This window comes from Lissotriton vulgaris, chromosome 7, assembly GCF_964263255.1.
Source record: "Lissotriton vulgaris chromosome 7, aLisVul1.2, whole genome shotgun sequence".
In the NCBI taxonomy this organism is placed as follows: Eukaryota; Metazoa; Chordata; class Amphibia; order Caudata; family Salamandridae; genus Lissotriton; species Lissotriton vulgaris.
In genome coordinates, this window is record NC_141695.1 from 1,755,549,712 (window position 1) to 1,755,564,674 (window position 14,963).

At 43.1% G+C, this 14,963-nt stretch overlaps 1 protein-coding gene across 1 annotated transcript in view; it reads left to right on the top strand.

The window, feature by feature from the left end:
* The window catches only part of LOC147706590 (V-set and immunoglobulin domain-containing protein 10-like), a 190,073-nt gene that overhangs the window by 106,304 nt on the left and 68,806 nt on the right, over positions 1–14,963 (top strand). Inside the window, exons 7-8 of the mRNA XM_086933083.1 lie at positions 9,642–9,686; positions 11,727–11,762. Of these exons, the coding sequence (XP_086789209.1) occupies positions 9,642–9,686; positions 11,727–11,762 (81 nt within the window). The remainder of the gene's footprint in view (positions 1–9,641; positions 9,687–11,726; positions 11,763–14,963) is intronic.

Consider the following 14,963-nt stretch of genomic DNA (forward strand, 5'->3'; position numbering starts at 1 on the left):
GAAAGGGCAATGAACAAATAATCTCTGTTCCAAGCATTATCTCAAATTTTGTATGTTGACTTAGTAGCTGGACAGCTTGCCAAATACATCTACTATCCGCGTTTCATTCTCTTGATACCTTTATTAATTTCATATCCAGAAAAGTTGGGTATTCCAACAGCTCTGGGTTAAGGTTTTGTTTGTTTACAGATGGCTGGCTCACCTTGTCTTGCCTGGGTATTCTTTAGGGGTGTCTCCAGGGCCGAACTGACCGTAGCGGGCACCGGGCAATCCCTCGGTGGGCCGCACGGGTGGGGGCCGGCTTTGGCTCCTGGGGGCCGTTTTTGTTGCTGGGCCGTTTTTTGCAGCATAACTGAAAAATCGTCCGTATTTCAAAATCGGCCGAAAACAGACCCTGTGAAAGAGCTCGGCGGCACCTCCAACCCTCGGGGGAGGGGGGCCGGCCGAGCACTTTGCCAGGGCCGGTTTTGGTTCTCAGTCTGGCCCGCACGGCTTTAATAAAGTTCCAGTAGGCATCAGCCTTGGTATGTTGTCCACCTGTCTTGCGTTTCTTTCTGTGTGTCACATCTAGTCTCTGGTTTACTTCTCACTGCATCTATCTGTCGTTTCTGTCTGTTTGGTGTAATAGGACACATTGACATATACACTAGTGGGGTCTACCTCTGCCTCAAGTTACTGGTCTCCAGCATCAGTTATTGGTTGACTTTCATGGGGAAATATGTGTTCTTGGAATACCCTCACTACCCACATGTAAAGGTGATCGCCTTCACCTCAACACAATCTCACTCATTGAAGCAGGTGTATGGTTTGGCTTCATAAAAATCTCTCTGCACATAAACAATCGATAATGACCCTTTGTAACATCTATATGTGCTGCCTCATGCAGCACATATAGAAGCTGCAAAACGTCATTTTTTAAAATGATTGTTTGTGTGCAGGAAGGGACACCTTCCTGCACATTAACAATCAATGGCGTTTTGCTGTTTCTATGTGTGCTGCACAAGGCAGCACACATGAAATCAGCGAAAACAAGGAGAAATGAAGTTCAATCAGTTCAAAAAGACTTTATTTCGGTCAGAATGACCTAGAAAGTACAGCACACAGTAAGCATTTACATGAATAAAGGAAATAAAGGGAAGGATAAAAACCCGGTAATAGGTAAAAGATAAATTCATATTAGACAATACAATGAGATTTTGGGAGTAAGGGTAGGCAAGACTTTGCAGGATGTTTGTTGAAAGTGCGCAGTGCAATAAATATATAAATTAGCTAAAAGAGAAGGCAAATAAAAACAAAGATTATTGGGTTAAAAACTTTTACAGATATAAAAGGCAACTCTACTGGGAATGATACTTCAGGGCAGGACCGTCAGTACTTCATTTCTAGAACTCAGGTAGACCCTTCTAGTGCACCACATTGAGAACAGGAAATCTGCAACTGAATACACTATTGGGATGCTCAAGTCGTTTTCAGTATCCTAAAGACTTTGAGGCAGCGCCTGTTGCCCAGATTTCTGCATATCTGAACCAACCAGCGCTTCCTTGCTCTCTTGTAACCTGGGCAGCTAAAGAAGACGTGGAGCTCAGATTCTTCGGGATGCTCGCAAGCCGGACAATGAGTCAGATGTTGGTCTCTCCACTTAGATGTAAAACAGCGGAGTGGAAGCACTCCATATCTATATTGTAAATAGAGCTTCCTTGCTACTGGTGGGTTTATGAGATCAATTGCCGACTCGAAGCAAGGTATATCTTTGATTTCTAAAAACCCAGAAGAAAGTTTCCCAATTCTAGTAAGAGTGTATAATTGAGTCAGTCTGTACTCTTTATAGTGTGCCTTCATTTGTTCCTTAGATGTTAGCAGGCAGGCAGACTCAGGGCAAGACCAGCAATCCCCTAGACCCATACTGGTAAATAAGGATTTAATATGTGTGAGCCAAGGGATCTTTACAGCGCCACGTGCCCTTAGAACTTCTGCTAGTTCCTCCCTGTACGATGTGAGTTCGGGTGTTACCCACAGGCAACACCAATATATTATAGGTTTTGCGCCTGCTACTTCGGCTATTGTGGTTATGCCTGTGTCGAGGCGTAACGGGACCAGCAGGGTACTACGTGGCAATCTGAATAGTTGTTTTAAATATTGATTTTCCACCTGTGTTAACTTATTCAAATTTAGGTGGCCCCAAAGCTCTGCACCATATAATGCCCCACCTCTCGCCTGCGCCCTGTAGATTTCAATTGCTGGGCTTATGGATCTTTTGCTAGAGTTATTAAAAACCCTCAAAATGCCCCCTGAGGATTGTGCTAATTTTAGCGTGGACTTGGTGATGTGTAGCCCCCAATCCATAGATTCGGATATTGTAATGCCTAAATAGACAAAGGATGATACTCTCTCAAGGGGTTTGCCATTAAGAGACGGGTTGGGGCATGTGCTTTTGGAACAGTTAAATGCCATGCATTTTGTTTTCTGTAGGTTTATTTCTAAGCCCCTATCGCTACAGAACCGCTCAAATTTGTCCAAAACCCTCTGTATTCCCATGGGCGATTTGGCAACCAATATGGTGTCATCGGCAAACATCATTGCCGACATTCTGCAGGAGGCTAACTTAGGTGCATCGAGATCTTTTTTTACTGACAGGGCGTCAATCAGACCATTTATATAAAGGCTAAATAAGGTTGGCACGAGTACGCACTTCTGGCGTACACCACAATTGATAGGTATAGGTGCTGTGAGATTGTGGTGCAATTCCTTTGTAAATATGCCCCCTCTGTTGTTTTAAGTTGCACACACGCATTTTCGTTGGGGGCCATTTACCTTGTGCCCTCTTTCCGCTGAAGGTCCATAAGCTGCAGTGTAGGCCCAGATGCAAGATCAAGGCTGCATGAACTTTTAAAAGAGCAAAATGGAGGCATCCATGTTTCAAAGGCTTGTGCATTGTTTTAAACTACCTTTTGAGAAAAGCAACAATGAAACCGAGTGATGTGGAGCTGCGCACAGGCTGCTTAGTAGAGGTGAAATGGCCTACAAATGAACAGGGCAAGCCAAAAAAGAGATAACGTTTTGGCTTGTCTCTAAGATCCTGCGCAAGTGATGCAAATCATACAAAAACCATCACATATAATTGATTACGTCTCTTCAAAATGTGTAAAGTGTATTTCTCTAACATGTATAAGCTTTATCACTAATACCTCACATTATAGCACTGCACTAAGAAGTGCTTATTAAAGTTTTTAAACATGAACTTAGAACCAGTCTTGCCCCTGCTCCCACCCTGGCGATAGTTCCATTAGTGAACCAAGAGGCAGGACAGTTGTCAGGTGAACCCTGTATGTGACCTGGACCCTTATATACAGAGCACCATTATAGTCTATTAAATCAAACACAATAGGTTTTTGTACAGCTGGTATTCTGAACTCATGTATTTGATGGTACATTCATATAAGATAGTGAAGAAAAAGAAATGTGGGGAAAATGAGGATATACACCTCAGATCACACAAGTAGAGAAGCGGGGATTAATCCAGGTTGTCTGAATTCATTTTATACAAATCAGCCACTAAATGAGTATCTGTTTGTGTCTCCTTTTTACCTCAGATGTTAATGTTTTGTTTTTACCTTTTTGTGCACAAGGGTAGAGGGAGGGTGGCAGGCAGAAACCACATGAAAGCTCAGATTGTTATGGGCTCCAGGTTCCAAACTGACCTTGAACTGAGCTAGAGCCAGGCTTTAGGTTCGACCTTTCAGCAGCTCGCCCACCTCTACGGTGTTTGAGATGGATCCACATGGCCCACTAGGAGCAGCACTGACTTCTAAGGAACACATGCCCTTACTCCTACCTGGAGCCTTGCAGTACTCACACTAGACCTTGAAGAGAGTGAGTGCCCAATGGAGGGACCCTTTGGGCACTCCCCAACAACATTAAAGGGCAGCCAATAGTGATTCCATCAGAAAGATTAAAAACCTAAAGAAGGCCTGAAAGTGTTGCTCCATCTTCCACCTTCCAGGAATGGAGCGTTTAACCAAGGTATGAGCTGGATTGGTAGTTTTTTCCACTGGGCATTTCCGCTGTGGGTTGGAGCAATCGGAGATCGGTTTTTAAGGCAGGGGCCGCTGAGGGCAAATCCACCACTTTCTCCTGCTTCTTCAAGTAATTACAGGAGGCACAGGGGTGTAAGGGGGGTTCTATAGAGAGGAGAAAGAGAGAAGAGAGAGAGCGAGAGAGAAGAGAGAAGGAAGGGAGAGGGGCTGATTTACATTTTTTTACCAGGACAGATTTTGGTTCCGAATCCCGTCCTGGACCTCTTAGCAGATGGCTGATAGATGGGTCGAACTGGAGTGTTGGCGCATTTGAGATATATCTTATACCTGGAGTGTCCACAGTGACAAACCATACTATATCACACACTATGTACATGTGTTGGTGTGACAGGAAGGAATGGCTAGAGCCAAGATGGAGCACTGCACTCTTAGGACGAGAACCCTCACTCACCCGAAGGTGGCATGCTTCATCACTGGGGTCCCTCCTCACACTAGGACCTCAGGGATCAGAGTGTGGGTTACAACTTCCCTAGGGAAGGAGTGGAGGTTTGTTTGTTATAAAGATGAGCAATGTTGATGTTTAGGCGTGAGGGGGCAGAATGCAAGACTAGTGACAAAAGTGTGATCTAAATCTATCTCATTTTGGGCAAAAAGTGGCCGTTATTCTGATGTCTCATTGGATAGAGTTAAACATTAGATGGGTAGGGATTTCTATAATTGCCTTATCTCATGGGGTCAACATGTCTCTGCCAAAGAAGACTTGGAAAAGTTCCAAGGCATTTGTCAGGACCAGAGTATATATGTCACTCTGCTAGTGTGTTTCAAAAATTATAAATACTAGCCATGCAGACAAGTTTGTGGCATTTTGTTGTCCTTTCATAGCAATAGGATCCACTTTGAAAGACGAGCGTGTTTGAAAACTCCGCTTAACCGTCATCAGTCCCCAACTGAAGTACAGAGCCGCACTGTTTCTGTCTGTGTATTTTCATGTGCGACTGCCAAACAATACTGACAACAAGCAAAGCCAATAAGTTTGGCATTGGGTGCCAGCGTTTTGGCTTTCGGCAATGCTTGTTTTGTTCTGTCATCGTTTTTGCAAAACATTATTGTTGGGGAAGCGAGGGTCCTCATCAATCTAAAAAACAAACAAACAATGGCTAAAGACAAAAATAAATTGTCTCAAAAAGGCACACCTTCACACAGAAGTCCCTGGCCATAAAGGGAACTACATTGTGTGCGGATGTGCTCATTGTGAAAGGGAGGCATGGTGTAAATCACAGTGAAGCCAGCCAATAGCTGACGTGGGCTGAACCTTTCCTCCATGATGCATTCTTGAGAAGAATGCCAATGACAGAACAACAGACTAATGGATGGGCTCTGCTTGAAAACTCCTGTAAGTAACTATGTTATACACATAATGTTTATAAAATCGAAAGAGCTTGGCTAACGCCAGAACTAAAAAAAAGCCAGTCGATCTGACGTTGGCCGCCAGCCTCTTGCCTTTGCTAATGCATTTTTTGTTTTCAAGAGAAAGGGTTGTAAGATAGATAAAAAGGCTTGCAAAGATAGATAGATAGATAGATAGATAGAGGGAGATAGATAGATAGATAGATAGATAGATAGATAGATAGATAGATAGATAGATAGATAGATAGATAGATAGATAGATAGATAGATAGAGTGAGGGCGATAGATAGATAGATAGATAGATAGATAGATAGATAGATAGATAGATAGATAGATAGATAGATAGATAGATAGATAGATAGATAGATAGATAGAGTGAGGGCGATAGATAGATAGATAGATAGATAGATAGAGTGAGGGCGATAGATAGATAGATAGATAGATAGATAGATAGATAGATAGATAGATAGATAGATAGATAGATAGATAGATAGATAGATAGATAGATAGATAGATAGATAGAGTGAGGGCGATAGATAGATAGATAGATAGATAGATAGATAGATAGATAGATAGATAGATAGATAGATAGATAGATAGATAGATAGATAGATAGATAGATAGATAGATAGAGTGAGGGCGATAGATAGATAGATAGATAGATAGAGTGAGGGCAATAGATAGATAGATAGATAGATAGATAGATAGATAGATAGATAGATAGATAGATAGATAGATAGATAGATAGAGTGAGGGCGATAGATAGATGGATAGATGGATAGATGGATAGATGGATAGATGGATAGATGGATAGATGGATAGATGGATAGATGGATAGATGGATAGATAGATAGATAGATAGAGTGAGGGCGATAGATAGATAGATAGATAGATAGATAGATAGATAGATAGATAGATAGATAGATAGATAGATAGAGTGAGGGCGATAGATAGATAGATAGATAGATAAATAGATAGAGTGAGGGAGATAGATAGATAGATAGATAGATAGATAGATAGATAGATAGATAGATAGATAGATAGATAGATAGATAGATAGATAGATAGATAGATAGATAGATAGATAGAGTGAGGGCGATAGATAGATAGATAGATAGATAGATAGATAGATAGAGTGAGGGCGATAGATAGATAGATAGATAGATAGATAGATAGATAGATAGATAGATAGATAGATAGATAGAGTGAGGGCGATAGATAGATAGATAGATAGATAGATAGATAGATAGATAGATAGATAGATAGATAGATAGACAGATAGATAGATAGATAGATAGATAGATAGATAGATAGATAGATAGATAGATAGAGTGAGGGCGATAGATAGATAGATAGATAGATAGATAGATAGATAGATAGATAGATAGATAGATAGATAGATAGATAGATAGATAAATAGATAGAGTGAGGGCGATAGATAGATAGATAGATAGATAGATAGATAGATAGATAGATAGATAGATAGATAGATAGATAGATAGATAAGTAAATTTGACTAAACAGTACAGATTCAATTAGTAATATATTAGTTAAATGCCCATATGAGCACAGCAAACAAGAGCAGTGAAAGAAACCTATAAAGACATACAAGCAGGACATACAGACTGAACTGGCTTAAAAGAATTACTGCAGTCCTCTATTAAAATACATACAACACGCCATACAGGAAGCGGTCATAAATGCACATCAGTGCATGCACTCTGAAAAGAGGATAACTTCATAAAAACCAGATGTAATCTGGCATGCAGTGAAATAGGAGCAGTCAGATAAACAAAGGCAGCTGCAAAAGGCATTTACAACAGCACTAGCAGGAGAGAGGGACTGATGAAGCTGGAGTGTGTCCTTTGCTCACAGAAGGAGCTGGTAGAAATGCCCTGCAATCACAAAGACAACACTAATGTTCTACTAGAGTAGAAGCAAAAACACTGGCACTGAAGGGAACTACCTTGTGTGTGATGTGCTCCTTGTGAAAGAGATAATGTGTAGTGGATGGAAGCAAAATGTGAATGACACAATATCAGACCAATGGATGAAGAGAGCTGGCTGAAGGAAATGTATTCTGCATATAATTTAATTATATTTTGTTGGCCGACGCCAATCCTAAATATGACTTTCAGGTAGTAATGGAGTGTGTTTGTGAGTGATTGGCATGCTGAACTGACAACTACACCCACACCCCTTCTACCTGGTCTGATGAACCAGTTTTAAATGGGGGAGATGGGAAAAGTGTTCTTTGACGTTAGCAGTGTGTGGACCGAGCTGCAGTATTGTTCATGCACCAACAAGGATTAGGATCAAAGGACGCTTTGAGTATTTGCCAGATCTCGATGAGCAGCAGTTGGATGATGCTGTTTTGGTTAAATGTGACGGATATCATACATACGCAGGGAAACTGGGGATTGCAAACTGTGTCAAACTCAGTTGAGTAACATTATCCTGTGGTGCAGCCGGGCCCTTGCTCCAGGGGGCACCCTCCTACACTGTGCACAGTCAGCAAGCCCCTGGCCTGAGAGCTCCTGACTTCAGTCAGGGGAGGACACTCCATGTATTTTGCAGGGGTCCCCTCAAGTTTCATTACACCACAGGTCAAACTAGGAAGTAGTCCCAAGTGTTTGTTTCCTACTCTTGGCTGTCACAGTGCATGCTGCGACAAATGCAAAACTGCAGAACACTGAAGCAACAAATCTAAAACAACACACCGTCTATATCTAAACCCATAAAATGTGCTAGGCTCCCACAAGAAGGAGGTATTCGCTGGAATGTGGGCACCTGTAAGGTGCACAATGAGCACTTGCATCTGAAGGCGAAGTAGGTATGCAGCGGGACAGTGTCAGCAAGTCATCAGAGGACACGCCCACCTGCTCGTCTTCTATAGGTCGCTTTACATCAACGGAGCACTGTGAGCGCTAAGTTAAGGGTCTTTGCCACAGTCTATTGTCTTATGCAGTTAAAACAGTGCAGCAGCGCAATTTTACCACCTTGGGCAGTGGTAAATAATTGTTTGTCAAATCAACAGAACATTACACAATATTATACACAAAGCAGCTTTGGAACACCGTTAGAACATAATAGTAGACATCACAACAAATCAATAAAAACACAACACAACTGCTGTACAATGCAACAATACCAGTGCAATAATGCTGCACAAAAACTCAGCTGCATAAAAAAATAACAGAACCCTAATTCAAAAATTACTTTGGGATCCGGTCACTAACAAGTTGACAGATGATCCAGACTTTCAGAAAAATTATTGCAGTTTCTGGATGGAGCTTCATAAAGCTGCAGCTACTTGTTGGCGTCGCTGATATTAGTTCCTGAAGCGGGTCATCAATAACTAACTGGAGGTTTGAGTCCTTTGTCCACGGTACTGAGCTTCTACTCAGGTATCCAGATGCATTCTTGTACCAGCAACAGATGATGACATGGAGACACGTAAAGGCCTTGGTGAGTGGCCCTCTGTCTCACTAGGGTGTTGGAGGTCGAGAGCCCGCCACCCTGGTGGAGGACCTCCCACCGCATTTACTGATCCCCACTTGTCTGGTAGGGGTCTCTATGCTCTGAGGACATCTTTAAAGTACCTATTTGGCAAACTTTTATGGATCAGAGGATCAGTTTGTCTTATCAGAACCAAAAGATAAATTGACCCCATATGCAGAGAGATTTTTCCTGCATGTTGGGGCTTTTTGACATTTTCCCTGGCCCTTGCCGCCATGCCTCGCATAGCAGAAACCGGCAGGGAGAATGATAACCGGTCACCCTCAATAGGCAAAGATGAGCGTTGCTGGGACACAGCAGCTCTGTGACGGATGGACCACTGAGTGAGTGATTACAGCCCAGCGAAGGCTTCATCCATTATAACCCACCCTTTTCCCTGATGCAAAATAGAGCGGGGGAGCTACGGGTTGGTGGGGCCGAAGGGGCAGCAGCTTATGTTATTCCTCTCAGTTCACCAAACACAGTCATTTATGAAACCCAACTATCTAAGAGCCAGTCTCCCAACCGTGGAGGCCTCAACTCAACCGGGCAATGGTTTTAGTTCACAAAGCATCTTCTTGTATCTTTGTAGTATGTCTTTCATCTCTTTCTGAATCCAGTATTGATTTTCTGTACATTACCTTATCCACATCCTGCTGTGGCTGACCTGATGTCAACTGAACTTTATCTCTGTTTTAATAGGTGGTTCACTTTATTCAAATGGCTGTGAGAAGGTTGATGAAAAAGGTAAGTTGCACTTTGGATGTTTTCAGTAAGTCCTTCACTGTTGTCATGGAGGAGGAAAGTCCTTACTATTTTTTCAGAGTGCAATGACATAAGCAGAGATGTGTAGCATTTAAGAGTCGTGGAACAAAATGATGTGGCAAGTCTTGGGGTGCTAGTTCTCCCACTCAGAGACATGTGGCCCTTCGTTTTATTGGACTGTCCCCTCCGAGGCATGTTGTGTGTACATTACATTGCACTGTTGCCTCCGAGGCATGTGGCTTATAAGTTATACTCATCTGTCTCCTCAGACACATGTGGCCTCCATCAATCTCACCAGACTGTTCCCTCAGAGGCACGCAGCCCATCAGTTTTACTTGACTCAACCATCAGTCAATCAGGGTTCTTATAGAGCACGGCTAATCGCCTGTTGGTGTGTAAAGGCACTTGGGTTGGGTTCTGCACTTCAGCCGAAGAGACCAGGTCTTGAGGTCCTTCCTGAATGGAGGAAGTGAGGGTGATTGCCTGAGGTGCAGAGAAAGAGAGTTCCAAGTCTTTGCAGTGAAGTAGGTGAAAGATCTTACTCCAGCCGTGGTCTTGTGGATCTGGGGGACAGTGACCAGAGCCTGGTTGGGAGAGCGGAGGTATCTGGTGGGAGTGTAGAAGGAGAGGCAGTGGTTGAGGTAGGCAGGTCCGATGTTGTGGAGGACTTTGTAGGCGTATGTGAGCACTGGATCCTCAGAGGCATGTGGCCAGCAGCTTTACTGGCCTATCCTCTCAGAGACATGTAGCCCATTAGTTTTACTTGGCTGTCTCCTCAGAGACATGTAGCCCATCCGTTTTTACTGGATTGTCTACTCAGAGGTACATGGCCCCATCCATTTTACTGAACTGTTTCCTCAGAGGCTTAAGGACTTATCAGTGCCATATACATTTTACTGGACTGTGTCTGCAGAGGCAAGGAGCCCATCAGTTGTATTGGACTGGCTCCTCAGAGTCACGTGGCCAGCAGTTTTACTGGACTGTCTCCTCAGAGTCAAGTGGCCCATCGGTTTTACTGGATTGGCTCCCCAGACGCACGTGGTCAGCAGATTTTAGTGGATTATCTCCTCAGAGGCACCTGCCCCATTAGTTTTACTGGACTGTCTCCCCGGAGTTATGTGACCAGCAGTTTTACTGGATTGACTCCTCAGAGACACCTAGACATCAGTTTTAATGCACTGTCTTCTCGGAGAAACATGGCCCATCAGTTTTACTGGACTTTGTCTTCAAAGGCAAGTGGCCCATTCAGTTTGGCTGCACTTTGTCCTCAGAGGCGATTGGCCCAATCCGCTTACTGGTTCAAGCCTCAGACAGCAGAGCCATCCCTAAGGCTACAAAGGTCTTACTGGTGCAAGCCTCAGACAGCAGAGCCATCCCTAAGGATACAAAGGTCTTACTGGTGCAAGCCTCAGACAGCAGAGCTATCCCTAAGGTTACACAGGGCGTATGGTTCAATCCTCAGATGTTAGAATAATCCCTCAGGTCACTCAGAACATAAGGGCTCATACGAGTACAGGAGAGCTATCCCTGATTTCTTCCAGCTATCTTAATATCTAGGACCTCAAGCACGACTCATCCTGTAGGAAAATCCAACATGCTAAAGTACTAGCACCCCCCGCACGGATACTGCAGACTCCTAGAGAAAACTCTAAGCTACATAGATCTGAGAGGTTCAGGCTGTAACAGCAGACATGTCCCAGAGGTGGCAAAATCTTACAGGCATAAACATCAGCCTCATACAGCAGAGCTCTCCCTGGGGCTACAAAGGTCTTGTAAGCTAATGTGTGAGGTATTTGAGCTTCCCTTTGGGTATCAAGCCAATGTCTTTTGCAAAGCTGATGTGTGTGTTTTTCAGAGGCAAGAAAATGGGTACATGCCTATCAGGTCAGTTGATTCATGTATGTGTTGTAAACATGCTGCTGCATGGGATGTAGGCCTTGTGATGAGCTGCGTAGCTCAGGTATTACTCACTGGATTCTATGGTTGCATCTTGAGGGTCTAACACTACACCTTCTTTTACAGATGAACCCTACTATGTCAACGTGGAAACAAGACCAGGTGAGTTGGCGCTCTTTCCCCTGTGCTGAGGGTACCTCTGTGTAGGGGTTGATGCCAATATCTTGGTTGCTGGGCAGTGATGACTTCACAGTGTCTTGTAGTTCCTATAAACCTATATAGAATCTGTGCGTTTAGACAACATAAACTGTGATATTGGTGCCCAGATTGATTCCAGACTCCCCACCAGCAATGTTTGCCTGTGTACCTAGCTCGCTCCCAGTGCCATTGCAATCTCCTCTTACCAAGGAGAGAATAGTTCCTGGCAACTATCGAACATGACAACCCTGTCTCATCAGGGATCGTGGAAACAGTACAGTACTTTTCGCTCACTCACTCGTGCTCACTTTGTCTCAGAGAGATTCACAGAATAAGCAGTGAGAATGTTTTAAATAAACATGATTGAACCAGCATCATTCTAGTATGAAATAGGTGTGCTGAAACAACCATAAGAGAGAAACAGATATAAACGATTATAAGCAGCACCAGAGAAAATGGATGGTAGATTTCTACCATAGTGCTGAAACAATGAATATATGCAAGCATTGTCCAGCCTGTACATAATCAGGATCCAGGTCCTGATTATGTACAGGCTGGACTATGGCAACGTTCTATACCTAGGAGCAAATAAGGAGGTAGTTCGCAAACTGCAAGTTGTTAAGAACTCTGCGGCTAGACTGCTCTGTCATGTACCAAAAAAGTCTTTCATCTCAGGTGCTCTCGGTGACCTCCACTGGCTCAGAATAGAGAATCGCAATAAATTTAAGGCCATATGTTCATAAGATCAAGCTGGGCTTAGCACCCCAATACCTGAGCTCCCTAGCCCACTCATATCATCCGACATGCCTACTTCGATCTTCCTCTCAAGCCAAATTTCTAGTTCCTAATCCTAAGTGTAAACTGTCTCGTATGGGCAGACGGTCCCTTTTGTATCTGGCCCCATGCTGTCGAAATTGTTACCCACACCTCTCCGTCACGAAACCAGTCGCAAAACTTTCGTAAGGGCCTTAAAACTTGGCTATTCAATCAGTAGATGTTGTTCTTTCTTTCGTATTGTGTCTGTTGGCGCCAGGAAACCTCTGGGTGGCTGTGTTCCCTATAAATTTAATACAATAATAATAATAATAATAAAAATAATGTACATACTAGGTCTGACAATGGTCCCTGTGCAGGTGTTTTTGGAAAGTGTGAGGGTACATTTTATGAGACTATCATCATCTTGCATTGAACTCTTGTATTGAGCTCTGCACAGATCATCTAATGACCTGTTTTTCTTACACGTGCACCCCCATGCAGCTTTATCTCAAGGCAGGATTGGTTCCAGCAACACAGCCTTTCAGCACTGGTGTGCATTGAAAGCTATGCCCCGGGTTTGCAGGAAGTGTGAATGTGATCATGTGTGCCACGTGTGCAGCACTGGTAACATTCACCACACAATTCACACATACCAAATGGTCAAACATTGTGAGGGTGAGGTACACAAGATGATGGATTCCTGCAAACAGAGGGTGAGAATGGGGCTCTAGCAATAAAACTCATCAGAAACCTCCTAATTAACGTGCAGACATCCACCCTTGTGTAGCAGGCATAAAACACATAGCTCATTTGAGAACATTGTGTACTGTGTGAAAAGAAACAACGCAACTTCACCCAGTCAATCAGTCTTCTTCCGGGACTCAGCATTATCAGTTTCAGGCTTCAGGTGAGATGCAGCATCTGTTGAATGTGAAGAGGGCCAGCAGTAGGGGAGAGCGTCTCTGGCAGAATCTCGGGTACTCTGTGATGGACCTCTCCTGACAAGTGGTCAAGTGGCAGTCTTTACATACTACGTCTTATCAGAAATTAGAATTTCTGACATAAGTTTAGCAATGTCAGACATAGATTGCGAATTTGTTCTAGACATTTCCTTTTGAACATATAATGTAACAGGACACAACTTCAGACGACACTATTTTGGTCATATCTCTGCATGTGTTCTTAATCAACCTTGACATAGTGGAAAGCAGACATTTGACCCAGAAGAATGTTGCATTGATGGTGGTATATGTCACTGATCAAAGGGCTTAATGCTTTCACAGTTCTTAGAAAAACAAGGTCAGGTGACATCTGCGTCTAGCAGACATGACAATGATTCTGCATCAATCTGAAAAAAGCGGCGGCTTCCATAGTTTGAGAAGGAAGATGGTACCTCCATGAATCAAGATGGAGTCAAGCCCTATAGAAGATGGAGTAGAACCTTAGGGACTTTAAATCAACCTGGATGACTTGATTGTTCTGTGTTGAACAAGTGTCTGCATATAGAAAGTGGTGTGCATTGGTGTCTGAGGATGGCAGGTGGAGGTAGATCCTTCTGTTGATGGGAAAGAGTTTATCTTCTCTGGTCAAACTGGCCCTGTTTGATGAGAGTTCTTCATATTGAGCGAGAGAACAAAAACCCATAACTTAACATTGGAATGATCATTGGTGGAATGTGCGAATGTCCCTGTCAGCCTCCTATATCAGGTCCCATCCACACAGATCTGAGTGCACACATTCCAAGCCGACATGTGCAAGGCACCAGAGTGCAGCTGGGTTTGCTGGTCTCAGAGGAATCCCTGGCTCACCATTTGTAGCTTGCCACAAGTAGCAACGTATCCTCAGAGAACATGTATGGCTATAGTGAAATAGCTAGACAAACAGCATTTAACTAAAGAAATGAAGAGCATGAACAGGACTAGATGAAGGGCACAATATGGATATTGTTGAACTGGTTACTCTGTCTCAATGGTGACGGATAGCCCCTTCGCCAAAATAAAAATCCCGTTATATTCCATGGGATGTATATTTCGGCAGGAGGGATATACCTCACCGTTGTGACGAAGTAACTCATCTGCTAGGATCTAAATTAAGCTGTAGGTTAGTAACATTACTAGAAATACAATACCAAAATAAAATGGAGGAAACTGTACATATGAAACACATAGTATCATAAGAAAGCGTTGGGAAATGCGCTCTGTTTTTTCCAATGCAAAATGCATGAAAAAGTAGAACATTTTTCTCAATGTCTCTCTTGAGGTTGACCCATTAGGGACAATGCCCAGATGTACGTTGAGGGATGATCCAACTTTCAATCGTCAAAAATAGAAATGATTCTTGAGTTTGCAGATTTGAGCCGATCAAGCTTAAAACCGTCTTTAAAAGGGTCCCAATGAGGTTAAATTAATT